Source organism: Camelus dromedarius, chromosome X (assembly GCF_036321535.1).
Source record: "Camelus dromedarius isolate mCamDro1 chromosome X, mCamDro1.pat, whole genome shotgun sequence".
Lineage (NCBI taxonomy): Eukaryota > Metazoa > Chordata > Mammalia > Artiodactyla > Camelidae > Camelus > Camelus dromedarius.
Window position 1 is genome coordinate 3,389,157 of NC_087472.1, and position 17,823 is coordinate 3,406,979.

Consider the following 17,823-nt stretch of genomic DNA (forward strand, 5'->3'; position numbering starts at 1 on the left):
TTTCTCTCTCTAGTACTGTCACCACTGCAGTGAGCCAGCCTAGCAGCTACATTACATGCACCCACGGAGTGGCAGGTAAGGTGGAAGACTATCCATTGGGCAGGCTTTCTAGGATGCTTTTCCTGTTTTCTTGTATCTTTTTTTCTTAGTTTGATCTTATTGCCCAGACTAGAATTTCAGATCATTGAGGGGAGACCCAGGTTTCATATTTCTACTAATGTGTACCCTTATAAGATTCTCTAGAGTAACATCCTGTGAATGGATAATTGGCTGATACATTTGATGGTTTAAGAAAAAGGATGTGGGACAATCCAGATTAATTAGGGGTTGGGTTCTACTCATGATGGGATGATGCCATCTCTTGAGTCTAATCACCCAGCCTACAGTAACAGGCAGTTCAATAACCTTTCATTTCAAAATGCACTCACAAGTCAAAAAGACCTTCAACAATGTCTGGCATAATAGAGCTTAGCTTAGTTCTTTTTAAAGCTACTACAGGGACCATTCCAAGCGTGGCTGTTACTGGCTCTGAATGAGAAATGGCTACAAAATGGCAATGTGGAACACCACTTATGTGCTATGCCCATAGGGAGTATTTCTTGAAGTCAGAACCTTCCTATGTGGTCAAGGCAAGCAGAATTTGTCACTCCCTTGGGATAAGGATTATTTTGAGCTGATTATTTTAAAGAAACAGCAGCATAGGAGAAGCTGTGAAAACAAATAGAAGTTACCCTTTTGTAAAAGATACTTATATTTAGAAGGAAAATCTCCATTTGTAAGGGTGTCTCCCTCTCTGTACCAGGGGAAAAAAGGATTTCTAAATTTCTAGAAACTGTTATCAATGCAGAAGGTAAGGACTTAAATCTACATAACAACCTTACTTTCATTCACTGTATCCCCACAACTAAGTCCCCACCCTCAACATATTCTTTTATCCTTAGCTGAAAATGGTATTTAAGATGGCCGCTTGGGCCATTTTGGAAAGTTACTGAGTATTTCTGGGTCTCTCCCATGTATACAGGAGATGTATATGCTAATGAACTTCTGTTTGTTTTTCTCCTGTTAATACTGTCTTTTTATTACAGGGGCATCTCAGCCAGGAACCTAGAAGGGTAGACGGAAAATTATTTTCTTCCCCTACAACGGCAACACACGAACTAAAATCACCATTATGGGAATAAGGGTCCAAGCTTTTACTCTATGGCTCTCCATGTACGTACTTCTGAGGCAGGAGCAGCAGGTTCAGCCTTCAGGAATTCCACTCCATAAATTCTTTGGCCTTGAATGCTTCTATAAATAGGCAAAAAGAGAAATGGTAAACACATCTCACTTGCCATTTAAATTTAAATTCTCTATAATACAGTAAAAATAAGGTTCTGTTAAAGAGAAAAACCATAGGGTCCAAATGGCATCATCTGTGCTAAAGCCCATGCTACCAAACCTAGATGTAATACCTAACCTAATTGCAGTTTTGACATAATCTTAATCTAGTTTGGAATTTCCTGATTAGCACCAATTAGATAATCTGTCATGTGGGCCCTCTCCATCCCTCAAAGGAAGAAGAGGCAACTTATAGGATAAAACCCTTGCTATTATCTTTCCTCCCCAAAAGATATCCTGACCTAAAAATAATCCTTTCTTTTCTTTTGCTAATAGCTCCCTTGCCTCACCCTTCCTCCTATACAAACCTTCCATTCTGTACAACCCCTGTGAATGCCCTTCTGGATCCTAGATGGGATGGTGCCCAATTCATGAACCACCTAATAAAACCAATTAGATCTTCAAACTTGCTCAGTTAAATTTTATTTTTAACAGTTCAAACAAGAAAAAATTGTTTTATTTTTCTTAATAAATACTATCGATCTCTGAGGTGTCACTTTTTCTGCAGAGAAAGTTTTTCTGCACCATATCTATAAAGTAAATCATCTGGACCCTCATCAGAATGAAGTTTGCTGAAAACTGCAAGGTTTCAATGCCTCTTTTTGACAGTGGTGAGCAAAGCAAGCTTTTTTTTTCCCCCAAAGGCCAAGGTGTATGAGTGAATGTTCTTAAGTTTTAAACCAACTGCAATTACAGAAAATGCGTTCAGGCCAAATTGAATTTTGTTTCTTGTAATTAGAGAAACTCTCGATTCTCTGGCTCATTAACAATTCATTTCTATCAAAATTAGAATTTTGATGCCCAAGGAGAGAATGTAGCTTCATGGTGCACTCAGGTCTAAATACTAGCTTACTTTTCACCAAATAAGTAGAAGTTGAGAGAGAAAGAGAAAGTAGTAGAGAGGGAGAAAATATGAATGAATAAAAACCTTGCTTTTAATACTAAGATTATGTTTTAAGCCTTAATTTCATAACTTGAAGCTGAGCAGGATCCTGCAGGGCCTTCCCAGGTACAAAAGTCTGTCTGTGTCCCCACCTGCCATTTCTTATTTGTAGAATAAGGCTTTCATCTCCTAGGTCCTCCCTGAATTCCAAAGAGCAGACTCAAGCAGTTACTAATTAGGGAAGGGAGGAAATGCAGAAACAAAGGAAGAGTAGTAAAGCAAGAAAAGTAATGATAGCCTAAGCAACAGTTCAGCTATAAAACATAGTTCTACTCCTCAAGGGATATGCATAAGAATCTGATGCATGCCTTTGAGTCATTCTGCAGAGACTAAGACCCTCTACACAGGAGGAGGATGGCAACTACATGCTGACCACAAGAACACAGAACCCAGATTGGTTGGAATCAGAAGGTTGATGGTCAAGATTCCCAAAACATCACCCTGTTACCTCACCACCAACCATGAGCTGCAACCCTCACCCCAAAGGGTGCCTTTAAAAACCCTTCCCTGAAAGCCATCAGGGACTTTTTGTCTTTTGAACATGAGCTGCCCTTTCACCTTACTTGGTGCCCTGCAATAAATGCTGTACTTTCCTTCACCATATATATTTTGGTATCAAAATAATATTTAGAAAGTATTGATTTAAATAGCATACACAACTAGTTAATGAGCTCATTCAGTCATCTGTGTGGATGATTGGGCTATAAACTGTCTAATATGTGTTTCTCACTGGTTTGACTTTCAGCATCAAGTAACTTAGACATAAACAGAGTTACTTATAAATTTAACCATACATCATTTAAAAATAAAATTCCAAAAATATTATTATTTATCTTTTAATTTTTTTCTTTGACTAAATTTATAAGTCACTTTAGTCTAGCAGAGTAAGTGTTGGTATTTCTTCAAGGTTGTTTTCACTTCCTGTTTGTTCTTTATATTATCTTCATTGCAGACCATATTTTGCCCCTTGGCTTCAACTAGAGGTGACTCCAACATCTTTATCCCAAGACCTCTCCCTGACCCATCGACCCATCGACCCATATATCCAACTGCCTTTAGGACATGCAGTCTAGATATATAACAGATACCTCAACTCTACATGCTCCAGTTGGACTCCTCTGACTCCACCTCCTCCACTTCCCCCTCCTCCTGCTCCTCCTTCAGTGTCTCCTATCTTGGTGAATAGTTCCACCCTCCACCCAGTCACCCAAGACAGAAAACCACAAGTTATCTCTGACTTTTCCCTTTTTCTCAACTCTTTTCTATTTTGTATAAAAGTTTGTTACTTTCTGTCTACCTTTACTATCTGGTGAATTTCTTGAAGGCAGTGTGCATCTTTTGAAGCTCTTATATCCCCAGCACCCACCATGATGAAGAGCACTTTATTTTCATGAATATCTGCTGAGTGCATAAAGGAATAAACAAACTGACCAGTCAATTCATTAAAATATTTACATGTCCCTCACCCCAGGCGTGCTTAGCTTGACACAATTATTTTCCAAGGACCAGCTGAGGCTTCCATCTGTTCCTTACAAGCAATTAAATGACTCCATATTGACTTCTGAATAGTAAATATCTTTATACCTGATAAACAGCATGTGAATGAACATCCATCTAATATGGTAGCCACTAACTACATGTGGCTAAATTAAAATTAAAATTCAGTAAAATTTAAAATTTAGTTCTTCAGTCACAGAAGCCACATTTCAGTACTCAGCAGCTACATATGGCTAGTGGCTATTGTATTAAACAGAACAGATTAAAAAACATTTTTGAAAAATTATGCTGTACACTAGAATTTGACACAACATTGTAAAATGATTATAAATCAATAAAAAACGTTAAAAACAAAACAAGAAAAGCAAGAAAAAATAAATAAACCTAATTACCTCCCCCAAAATAAAAATTAAAAATTTTTAATTGTGAAAAAACAAATAATAAATTTTAAAAGCTCTTTAAAATAAATAAATAAATAAATAAATAAATAAATAAATAAATAAATAAATAAATAAATAAATAATAAAAAACATTTCTGTCGTCACAGAAGGTTGTATCCAACAGCACGGCATCAAAAGATGCAGTGGGTGTTTACTGGATAAGACACTAATTTTGACAATAAAACATTGTGAGGCAATTAAGTTTTGCTCTAAATCCACTGGCTTGAATATAAAAAAATAGAAAATAAAGAAAAGCAGTTTTCCAAATTCTTCCATGAATTAACATTTCATGCTTCTCTATATGTTAATATAGATGGCAAATGTGTGACTCAAAATCAGAATGTCCAAGTAACAAATAAACACATACATACTTAAGGAAAAACATTAAAGACTGTTCCATAACTAACCAATCTATGCATGAATAAAATGAATTCAGGCTCAGGATATGAAGTGTAACAGAGGGTTTGCAGTCTCCTCCATTACTGCTCTTTGGTTATGAACAGATACAAACAGAACTTTCCTTTTCCAAATTGCATCAGTTACTTTCAAAAAGAAAGAAAACAATCGAAGAACACTTTCCTAGCTGTATTTACATGAAAAGAAAACTTTCTAATTTTACAAAGAAAAGTACTTCTGTCTCATTATGTAAATATCAAAATGTTACTCTTAAATTGGGCCCTTAATGTTTTTCACTCACTCTCCATTTTAAATCTTTTCCCAAGGTTTGATATTCATTGGTAAAGTAATCAACACTGCTGAATTACTTTAATGGAAGGTTGTTCTTGGCTCAAAGACCATCTACTTCTACTTGCTATATAAATGAAACTGTAAATATGAAAAAGACATCCAATGAATATTGTCCTTTCATGTGTCAATGCAGTACAAACTAAGGTGTGTTTTGAACAGTTGGGGCAGAGAATCAGGAAACTGATGACAGTAAAAATATAATCCTAAATGTCTTTGCTTGTTTAATTTATAGCTGAGATGATCTAATCTGAAGCGATGGAAGAAAGGAAAACCAGATTTCCCCTCTTGGTTGCAGGTTGTGACCAAAGTTTAAGGAGCTAATTTTTAAGATTGTTCTAACCAAAGCTAGTCCATAGGCTCACAGAGGAAACCCACTATCATCCCTTATCTAAAATGTGAAATCTTGGGTCAAGTTGTAAACATCCTTTTTTTTCCTTCAGGTCTAACTGCATCTCAGCCATCCCTGACAACTGCTTGGTACTAGCATCTCCAGAGCCTACCTCTCCTCAAGAGTCACTTTGCTCTTAAGTGGTTACTTAGGGATCAGGCCTGAAACAGCATCCTATTTTCCCCAGCCCCCACCATTGTGTCCAATATGTCAAAGCTGTCATGGAAGATGGACAGAATTTGGGTCACACATATTTGGGCTCAAACCTCCACTCTGACACTTCCTAGCTGTGAGACCTAATGTAAGTCTGTTAACTTCCCTGAGCTCCAATGTCCTAGTGTTTAAAGTGAGACTCATAATGTGTACCTTGTAGGGATCTTGTAAAGATAAAATAATGTTTGGAAAAAGTGACTGGTAATTGTACAGTCCAACACCATCCTCTCAAACGCCCTCATTAGCCATTCTGCCTTTGATCACTCTATTCCTCTAAGTTTCTTCTCCACTTAAATATATGATTTGGGATGGATAATGCTGTAATTTGCTTTAAAATGGTTCTCTTGTGATTTTAATTCTCTCTCCTAGAAAGTGTGTTCCCCAGAGATGAGTTCTGCATGCACGATCATTTATTCCTTTGGAGCCAAGAAGCAGACCCTCCAGTGTTCACATAAGCAGGCTGGGAATCAAGAGTTGCCATTGATATACATCACCTAGACCAGTACTCAGCTTTGGGCAGGGATGGGGAGAGGAAGAAGGGTGTTTTCTGGCTACAGGGCTCTGCATACAATGCACCCTTGTAAATATCCTCTGAATGAACGTACAAACTAATCCTTCCTAATACAAAATAACTACTCTTTAAATATTCCTTCTCTTTCAATATAGCACCTTTCAGTAAATAAATCATTGGAGAATGTCATCTTAATAGATTTACATTATCCAAAGATGGAGCTAGTTTATTTTAGGAACCTATCCAAAGGAGATGATTTTGATCAGTTCAGAATATCAATAACTTGAAGTGAGTGCTCCGTCATCACCCTCAGTTATCATAAAACAACTTCTATCCAACCCTACTCCCTACCCACTACCAATCTCACCTCTGATGGCAGGGGAGATACCATCATCTATTGAGTTACTACCATGTGGTAGGTATCTTACACATATTATCTTTTTGGATCCTAAAATAACTCAATGACATGTGTTCTGTTATAATTCTCACTTTATAGATGAGGAAAATAAAGCTCCATAAATTGAATAATGAGTAAAGTCTGTTAAAAAAAAAAAAAGTAGTAATAATAAACAGAAACCTGAATTAACTAGAGTTCGGAAACCAGAAGGGGGCGCTCTCACACCCTGTGATGACAGCAGAGCCCAGCAGGAAGAGGAACGATTCCTCTTCTTTCCTGGCAAGGACTCAGCCAATGAAAAACCATGGACTATTTGGTTGCTTTAGCTTTCCCCACTTTCATTTCCCCTCTATAAAAGTGTTCTTCCTTTGCTGTGCAGGTACTTGTAAGTGGTTCATCATGGTTGTAGACCTCGAATTGCAATTCTCTGCTAATCCCGAATAAACCCATCTTCGCTGGAGAAATATCTACTTGTTTCAGGTCAACAGTTTGCTTGCCCTGGCAGGGACCAGAGAAGACTCCTGGCAATGATAGCTCCATCACAAGTGAGCAAACAGGTGTGGTACCCACACTGTGCCCATTGTTGCTCACTGCTTTTCTCATCAACCCATCTTTCTCCTGGACCTGGGCTCACACCCACTTTTCATGTGAAGCTCTCCAGGCTTTATTCAGGATCTATTTTAAGGTTTCATTTTTTTCTGAAAAAGACCTTGTTCTGTATGTGAGTATTTGTTTGGCACTTTGGTCTGATCTCGAGATCAGATTGCTTCAATCAAAGCTGGCTGAGAATGCCTTTGGCCCAATTCCATTGGGAAGGAGCTGTTTCAAACGAAATTGTGCTGGTTCAGCCTTCAGCCTATTCCTTTGAAAAGACTGTCTTCTGGAGATTGGTTTGAAAAGTGGGGGAGGGAGGGCTTCAGCCTGGCTCCTCCAAGATCACGCTGCTTCCTTAAGATTGGCTGGGATTGGCTTGCAAGCCATTTGAACTCAGCCATTTGTGTTGTAAGCTGTTTAAGCTGCTTAATCAATTTGAAAATTGTTCTTTAGAGTAAAAACCTCTAGGAAATGGGTCCCAGTTATCTAAGTATTTTGAGGGCACCCCTCATCCCCCTCCTACAGGGACTCCAGCCCATTTTATGTTGAAAAACTCTTAGTGTTTCTTCATTCACATTTCTAACTAAATGGACTGATCTGACCAATGACCATTATGGGGAACTTTTGAAATCCCCAAACTTAATTTCCTTAAAATTGAATTGGACTACAATAGCTCAAAAACTTTCCAGAACTGAGTGGAATTCCAATTTTGATTGCTATTTTGAAGTTTCCCAATGTTATCAGGAGTCTAAAATTGCCCCTCTGCAAAATGAAATTTTAAGATTAACTGAGGCAAACAGAGGATTAAAGACAGATAAAATGGCTCCTGAAGCCTCAGACTCTTCTTCCTTGGCTTCTTTGTCTTAGGTTCTGCTTTGGCACCATCTTGTCTCTCTCCTTTGCCTCCTCAAGGCCAAAGCCTCCAGAGCCATCTTCCTCCTTCCCTCCTACTCCATCTATGCCTCCTTCATACCTTCAAATCTCTCCCTTAGCAATTCTCCCACCAAAATTTCCCTTTTCTCTGAAACTCTCCCCACTCCCTTTTCCTCTGAACTTACCAGGACCTCTCTCTTTTAAATTAAGCCCTCTGAGGATCCAAAGGCTAAACCATTAATTTCTCATATTCCTTGGACTAAAACTGAACTGAGAGCCACAGTCAAAGATTTCCCCAAAGTAAACAAAGATCCTCACATATTTGCTGAGGAATTTAATAGAGTCATTCAAACTTAGCAACCTGATTTCTCTGGCTTACATCAACTAGACAATATACTTGTTGGTGATAGTCAGCCCCAGCATTGGGTGAAAAGCACTAATTGGGAAAATCCTGAAAGGTCTCTAGAATTAGAACTGGGAGTCCAGCCCATTAACTTGTTATATGTTCAGGCTCAGGCAACTTCATCCAGCAATTCCTATGGCTTTTCCAAAGCCTGTTTATTGAAACAAAATTCAGGCTTGCACACAAAAACATGATGAACCTGTTCATGAATATTACAATTGATTTCAGATTATTTAAAAAAAATCTGGCCTTCCTTCAGATGTTGATTCCAGCTGGGTAGCTTTTAATTGTATGTTTATTAGTAGACTGTACCAGGACCTTTATTTCTAGTGAAAAAGGACTAGATGGGATGGGGAACTATGTCCCCTCCAGATTTAGTTAATCTGGCAAACTAGCTCTGGCTCTCTAGATGAATCACCTCCAAGGAAGACCATCAAAATTCTTAATCTTCAACCCCAGAAAATGAAGGCCCCTAAACAAAACCAAAACTCCCCTAGTTTCTGCTATTATTGCAAAGGGCCAGGGCATTGGAAAAGAGATTGTTACAAATTTAAGCATTTTAGGTGGCTTCAGCTCTCTAACTAGCCTTTCCAATGCCCTCCTAACCCCCCAGTGATGGGCTCCAAAGAACTACAGGGGGTCCTCCCATTCCTATTAAGAGGGAGGACTTCTAATCATCTTTGAAGAATATTTCTCCAGATTTGGAGTTAATCTCTTCCAGTTCTGATTGACACTGGAGCCACAATTTCAGTGTTCAACCCTACTGCTATAAAACAGCCCCTGCCTCAGATTACTAAAACACCTCAAATAGTGGGGATCTCTAATGAACCTCAAGAGGTTCCTGTCACTGAACCTATTCCCTTTTGTTTAGGCCCTTTGAGAGACACACACCCTTTTCTCATTAGTTCCTCTGCCCTGTCCATTTATTAGGCTGAGACTTCTTAGAGAAGTATCATGCTAGAACTTCTTTCTCCTAAAAGGGGGAAACCATTCTAGAAATTGACAGTGGTCATCAAAGTAACCCACCAGGTGAATTAAATGACCCTTTGGCATCTTTTATTTTTCCATCTCTGTTGATGTTAGAGCAGATTCTGGAAACACTCACTGATCATTTATCCCTGTTGAATCAGCTACCACTTTTTTATGAGCAAAATCTCCAACTGATGTTGGCAAAATTTGCAGCACACTTCCCAACAAAATGAAAATAGACCCTTCAAAACTTCTTCCCAGAATTAACCAAAACCTTATAAGAAACCCTTCAAAGCATAAAGCCTGTAATAGAAGATTACAAGGCTCGAGGTCTCATTATCCCTTGTACTGGCCCTTGTAATACTTCCATTTTACCAATGAGGAAACCTAAGGGCTGAGACTGGAGCTTTGTCCAGGACCTCTGAGCAATGAGTAACACTGTTATCCCTCTACATCCTGTTGTTCCTAACCCTCCTATGTTACTAACATCCATTCCCACCAAAAGTAAATTCTTTACTATAATTGATTTATGCAGTGTATTCCTTAGTGTTCCACTTGATGAAGCTAGCCAATACCTTTTTGTCTTCACTTGGGAAGAAAAGCAATTCACCTGGATAGTAATACCTCAGGATTTTACTGAGTCCTCTGCATTTCTCACAAATCCTGAAGGCTGATCTGAATGACATAAAGTTCCCTAGAGGTTCTATTGTGTTCAAATATGTGGATGATTTGTTTCTTTGTTCTCCTTCTCAAGCCTCCTCACAGGAAGGCAGCATTCTATTTGCTAATGCTTTTAACTTTAAAGAGACATAAGTCACCAAAGAAAAACTGCAGTTTGCCCAAACCCAGGTTTGATATTCAAGACATCTGATATCACAACAAGGGCTACATCTAGCTTCCCCAAACACAAAACTAAGCACCAACTGTGAGGTTTTCACAGGCTAGTTGGTTATTGCCAAAACTGAATTCCAAATTTCTCTCTTATGGCCAAATCTCTGGATGTTTCACTAAACAATAACAACCCTGACACAATTTTATTGGATGAACTGTATGGCACAGCTTTCAAAGCCTTACAATTTGATGAACCCATCTGCCCCTGGGCATCCCAATGATCAGATTCCTTTTTTCCCTTATTGTATATGAAAAGGAAGGGAATGCTCTTGGGGAACTCACCCCAAAACACAGGATGACCATTAACCCCCAGGGTATTATAGCCAGCAACTGGACCCTGTGTCACAGGGATACCCCATTGCCTTAGAGTTCATCACCACCATTGCCCTTTTGGTTAAATTCATTGAGAAATCATTGTGGGATCCCCTTTAAACATTTTTGTTACCTCATGAACCAGAAGCTCTTCTGAATTCTCATCATATTCAACATTCCTCAGCAAGGCACCTTACCTCCTATGAAGTCCTTCTGTTAACTGCTCCTCACATTTACATTGTAATACCCTTAACCCAACTTGTCTTCTCTCCTCCATCACTGACAAAGTCCCTCATGCCAGCTTAACCCTGACAGACCACCTCCTGACCCCTGGTAATGATCTACAGAAAATTCTTTTGGGTAATTTTGACTTCTCACGGTTCAGTAATGGCTTTTATTTAAAAGGTGACAATGGCAAGTATTGTGCTGGGTATGCTATTGCAACGCCCTTTGATGTTGCTGAGGCAGCATCTTTACCTATGTCTACTTTGATCCAACAGGCTGAATTGTGTGCTCTTACATGGGCATGTACTTTAGCCAAGAACAAAATTGCCAATATTTGTACTGACAGTAGATATGCTTTCAGAGTAGCTCACAATTTGGAATACTGTGGAAGAAAAATGGCTTCCTTACTTTCAGTGGAAATAAAATTTTAAATGGCCTGTATATTCAGGAATTATTGAACATGATGATTTAACCTACCACTTTAGCTATTATTAAGATTCTGGGGCATTCTAAACTTGACTCTCTGGAAACTAAGAGAAATCACCTCACTGACAATTCTTCAAGGAATGCTGCCCTTCAAGGAACCAACAGCAGCCAAACCTCTGTCATGGTCCAAAGGGATATTTCCCCAAATGATAATTTAGAAAAACTGGCTAGAGAAGCCGAACAATTGGCCTCAGAAAAGGAAAGACAAGATTGGAAATTCAACAATTGTTGGTTTGATAAAAAAAAAATGAAGTTGTGGTTTGGACCATATAACAATCCAGTCCTACTGGAGACTCAAAAATCCCCACTCCTCACCACTGTACATGGATTAAACCATTGGCCTAACAACAATGATAAGTCTTGAAGAACCAGTATGGGTGGGGAAACATCAGTAAGGCCAGGAAAAGTGCCTACAACTCACTTGTCCCACTTGTTCTAAGTACAACCCAGGGAATTCTGTTCATACTGCTCCTGGGCATTTTTAATTGCCTAATGGACAATTTGAAGTCCTACAAATGGATTTCATACAACTTCCTCCATCTGATGGATATAAATATGTTTTAGTCATGCTCTGTATTTTTTTACACTGGACTGAGGCCTTCCTTTGAAGACAGGCTACTCCATTCTCAGTGGCTTAACTTATCTTGGAAAAGATTATCCCTACCTAGGGAACTCCTCTTGAACTTCATAGTGATCAAGGAACCCATTTTACTGGCCAGGTGCTTTACAAGCTGTGCTGTTTGGCTGGTATTACACTTTCACTGTGCTTACCAGCTCAAGCCTCTGGTTTAGCTGAATGCACTAACAACATTATCAAAATTCAATTCTCAAAACTTGTAGAAGCCCTCTGAATACCTTTGCCAAAAGCACTGCCATTAGTCCTTCTAATTCACAGATCCACCCTTTCTGGAACTCAAACTGTCACCCTTTGAGATAGTCACAGGACACCCAATGCACTTGGCTCCTGCTTCTTTTAAGTCACAACTGATAAAAGGAGAGATAATCCAAAACTGCAAAGGCCTAGTTGCTTCTATTAAAAATAAACATGTTTTGTTCAAGCAATCTTTTCACACTGTGCACTTGGGGGATGAAGACCTTAAACATTACATTTTGCAAACTGGAGGTTTCATCTATTAGAAGAGTCACCTCCAGAAGAACTTTCTCCAACTTTGCTGGAAAGGCCTCTATCAAGTATTGCTAACCAACCCTTGTGCCACCAAACTGAAAGGAACAGACCCTTGAATTCACATGACACTCCTAAAGAAAGACCAGACCCTGACTGGGCCTGCACGTCATCTGGTGATTTCCCAGAACTGAAGCAGATGACGTCTGATGAGACAGCTTTCCCAAGATATCCAGACCAGGCTCATTGGGAAGTCTGCTGCCAAACCTTTGATGATGGCATAAGGCTTTGGATGATCTCCAAATTGACCATTTGGCCGGAAACTTTCCAAGAATTTGTTTTTGGTGAATTCACCGGGACCTGGCCATGACTTCTCTCAAATGAAAGACTATGAATAAACGACATCTTGCAATTTGAAAAACACAAGTAAGTGAAAGATTTCTTTCCTTCCATGACTGTGGTATCCAGTGGAAAACTCAGAGTCCCATCAAAGAATCCCCAGTCTATTCTCATTTGGGAAAGCTCCTGATGAATCTGAAATTGTTAAAGATTAGTTTCCTGCTTACAAAGAGATAACAAATCCACCCACTTTTTTTAAAAAAAATTAGCATTTGAATATAGAAACACTTTCTGAGTGGCTGCTTCTAGAAATATTTTTTTGGATTGAATGCCATTTTCAGTCTCAAAAATTTTTCTGTCTTTCTTTTTATTGATGGGAGGAGCGAAATATGCTATTTCATTCAGATATCCTGGATGGAAGGAGTTTGTTATTTGAATCTACCAGTCTTCTCCAATAGAGACATTTATACCATTGACTATCCTATATTAAAGGCTCTGGTAATTTTTACGTTTGAGTTCTGACAAAAAGAATATGTATTTTCTGACCTATCATACCAGAGTCAAAAAGGATAGAGTAGGGAAATATTTGGGTTGTGTGTTTGAGTGTGTGTGTGTGTGAATACATGCATGCAAGGGTTGGGAGATAGGCAGAAAGTGAAATAAGGTGGCTTGGGAAATACTTGGCTTTTCTCTTGGATTCCCTACTCTGACCACCACATCCTTCACTGTTCCCTGGCCAAAATGCAAAGAAGATCAAGGCCCATGTATGGATGATGTAGGGTCTGTAAGCCAAATGTACTTTACCAATAGCATCTCCCATTCTTCCTGCTCAAGCCATGGACATAGATTCTTGTGGCTTTTATAATCATATTGTTTGTGTGAGCTGATACATAGCTGATAAATAACTGATATATCTGAAGCTAATATATCTAAACTGACATATAATTGAATTTATATAGAATAGCTCAGATGATTTTACATACTAGAATATGAAGATTTAAAACAAAATGTTAAAATATGGGGTCCCTTTTAAAATTATCTGGTAGGTAATTACTTTTATCACATAGCTAAGAAAATTCAGTCTCTGTCTTAGTTATGTTAACAGACTTGCTTCCAACCACTACTCATACACAACTAAAAGGAACAAAACTCAATGCTTCAACCCTCATATATTTCAGTGTTTTACAAAGGCTGGAGTCCAAATGGTAAAATTTTCACCAAAGGCTTACTGCATCTATTTCATAGAAAACATCACTCTCTAAAGGGCCAGTTTGAACTTCTCTAATGTGCTTTTTTTGGTTACACAAGTTTTCCACAAACACATCAAAAGCGGAAAAACATCTAATGGCACTCTATGGTATTTCCTCACCAGAATGGAAAAAAAAGAAATACACAATATTCATAATACCTTGAAAGTACATACAAATCATCAACATGGTAAAAATCCTAGTCTGATGACCCCCAGTACCTCAAGGGGCAAGTTGTCTATGGTGAGCGGTGCCCTGATGTCAAAGAACAAAAAGAAAGCAGACAAACACCAAGTAAACAAAAACTCTATTTCTTTAAAAATATGGTAGGTCATACACAAAATGTTATGATAATTCACAGAGAAAAAAATGTGACAATGAGTGTGTATATGTTCATGAATGACTGAAAAATTGTGCTGAACACTGGAATTTGACACAACATTGTAAAATGATTATAAATCAATAAAAAATGTTAAAAAAATATATGGTAGGTCATCAACCAAAATAATGTTTTTCAAGGTTTTATCATCTTGAAAAGAATACTGCTGTTATTGGCCTCTTCTGAAACAGTATATAAATATTAAGCAAATAAGAAGGCACCGTTAGAATCTGATTAGTGTTCTGTGGTCTGCCCCTTTTTCAAATGTAGAGAAGGCAACATATAGTGTTGGTTGGTGAGTCACTGGAACATGCCTGGAACCCAGCCTGGAAGCCAGCTGCTAACACTAAAGACATTCATAAGCAGAATGAATGTCAAGGCTACAGAGTTCTCCATCATATATTTGTGGAAAATTCATTCCAGGAGAAATTCATAAATCAGACTAGAGACTATACTAAGACCAGCACTGTGTGGTAAGATATAAAGAGGGTTTGCTCTGTTCCCACTAACTAATAAGCCTTTTAGACCAAGCCTTCCAGCAGAGGACAGAGCGTTCTATGGGGATGCATCTCCTACTCCAAAAGAACAAAGTATTTGAAGGACTAGGACTGACAGCTCAGTCCTAGTTTTTACAGTTCACCTGCTACCGTATTTACTTGCAGATGTCATTATTTTCATAATATCACATATTTGATCATCAAAATATTAATCTATTATCAAATATTTCCTTCAGTATGAAATGGTCTAAGAACATTTTTATAAATTAAAATTCAGCACTGTTCGGTCAAAATGATTTCCTTGACACAGCACTTCAGAGGCTCCAGAGGGCCTGGTCTGGGTATATATGTTCATGATAAGGTTTTGCCAAACAGCCCATGTTTTATTTGGCATCTCAATCTTCCTACTTTAAAATTCACCGTCTCAATCATTTTTCGAAGGTGACATTCTGTGTTTCTTCTGTCACTTTTATATGACTATTATTGAGCCAGTTGTAGAAATAAAGCAACAGAAATCAGTCAAGTCCAAGCATATGTTAAAAGAAAAAAACTTTCTTGTGTCTTTGTTGCTTATGAAAGCACTGATGGCCTAAATGTTGGTTATATAGATACGACATATGACTTTATTATTTTATTTTTTTGATGGGGGTAGATAATTAGGTTATCTATTTATTTATTTACTTAGGTTCATTTTCATATTCTTTTTTTAATTGAAGTATAGTCAGTTTATAATGTTGTGTCAATTTCTGGAGTACAGTATAATAGTTTTGTCATATATATATATTTATATATATATATATATATATATATATATATATATATATACATATACACACACATATATACATTTTCACATTCTTTTTAATTATAGTTTACTACAAGATATTGAATACAGTTCCCTGTGCTGTACAGTATAAATTTCTTGTTTATTTATTTTGTATATAGTAGTTAGTATCTGCAAATTAGATTTTTTTTAATGGAGGTACTGGGGATTGAACCCAGGACCTCATGCATGCTAAGCAGGCACTCTACCACTGAGTCATACCCTTCCCCCCTGAGATATGACTTTAAATTGGGCCTTCTTTTCCTTTTACATTCTGCAAATCAGTCCCCTTAGCTTCTAGTGGCAAGGTGGACACACAGCTAATCACACACTTGTATCCTAGAAATCACAAAGTGAGTTAATTGAATAAGACAAGCTACTCTCTGAACTGAGGGAGACACAAGCTGAATGCAATTTGGATACCTCCTTCTTAGAGCTTTTGATTCTCTAGAAGAAGAGCTACGTCAGTCCCTGTGATCTCAAGACAAAGTGAACAGTGTCACTAGGAAAGCAGAGAGGGGAGAGTTCTTCCCAATCCAGGTGCCCAGGAGGTAGGAAGGACTTCAGAGAGGAGGAGGAATGACCTGGTTCCTGAATGGGAAGGAGGGTTTAAGCACACAATGTATAGATGGAAAAGGCATTTTAGTCCCTGCAGAAAACAAGAACAAAGGCACAGTGAAAGAGGTTAGATGGCACTTACATGGAATTGTGACTTTATTATCATTTTTGTTTTTCTTGTACATCTCTGCACTAGGCAGTAAGTTTCTGATGGCAGGCCCAGAGCTGGACACTGAGAACACAGCCTCATGGAGTTGACAGTGTCATGGGGAATCCAGACCATAAACAAATAGTCCAAAGATAACTATACATTTACAAATAGCAAAAAGCATGACGAAGAAAAAGGGCAGGGTGCCGTGGGAAGAGACCCCAAAATGGACCTAGGGGGGCATTATGAGCCAACCATGTGGCAACACGATAGAAGAGTAGTTCAAGTTGAGGACATAAGCACGTGCACAGGCTCTGTGTTACAAAAGAACTTTGAGAATTCCCAGAAGACAGGAGGCCAATATGCTGCTGGAGAAGGAGAGATAGTGAGTGTGGCACGAAATGAGATTGGAGGATTAGGTAGGCAGGAGAGCAGTATGGCTTACAAATCATACAAAAGGATGTTGGATTTTATTCCAAGAACCAGGGGAAAACACTGAAAGCTTTTGAGCGGAAGAACAAGACCATATTTCAACAAACAGCTTTGGAAGAGAAAGAAAAATACTATATGATATCACTCATATGTGGATCTTTAAAAAAAGAGAGAGAAAAGAAAAAAGAAGACACTAATGAACTTACCTACAAAACAGAAATAGATTCACAGACATAGTAAACAAACTTAGGGTTACTGGGGGGGAAAGGGGTTTGGAGGGATAAATTGGGAATTCAAGATTTGCAAATACTAACTATTATATATAAAATAGATTAAGAAAAGAAATTTCTTCTGTATAGCACAGAGAACTCTATTTAACATCTTATAGTAACCTATAATGAAAAAGAATATGAAGAGGAATATATGTGTATATATAGATATGTACGACTGAAACATTATGCTGTACAGCAGAAATTGACACATTGTAACTGACTAGACTTCAATAAATAAATAAATAAATAAATAAGAGGCAGAGAGAAAGGTATTATGTCAAAAGAGAACAGGAGCATGTCCCACTTCTTCCGATACCTAATACGCAGCCTGCCATCTTCATTAAGCAATGATAAATGAATACCATGAAGAAAAAGTATATTACACTGTTAACTGTCTGAGTAGAACAAGCAGCTGCCAGCATATTTATCCAAAACTATTTTTCATAAATAGGCAAATACTGAGATAATTCATCCCAGATTTTTCTAAACTTTGACATTTATTAAACTTTTTTTTATTAGTGTCGAAACCCGCAGTGATTTCAGGGTCGCTTCACTAAGTTTTGAGTACAAAACTTACTTAGAGCTTTTCAAAAAAATACTAACAATGAAGTTGCTCTTATCAATCGTAAATCTAATAAGACAGTCTAAAGATTTTATGCTTTTAGAGGATCAAAGAAATTTGTCATGTAGCTGAAGATGGAATATGGGTTGGCTAAAGGTCATATAAACACAACGG

The 17,823-nt window shown here is 38.0% G+C and overlaps 1 protein-coding gene across 1 annotated transcript in view; it reads right to left on the reverse strand.

Annotated features, from left to right (window-relative positions):
- PASD1 (PAS domain containing repressor 1) overlaps nt 1–17,823 on the reverse strand; it is a 94,702-nt gene that overhangs the window by 18,252 nt on the left and 58,627 nt on the right. Inside the window, exon 9 of the mRNA XM_064482895.1 lies at nt 1,221–1,290. Within this exon, the coding sequence (XP_064338965.1) occupies nt 1,221–1,290 (70 nt within the window). The remainder of the gene's footprint in view (nt 1–1,220; nt 1,291–17,823) is intronic.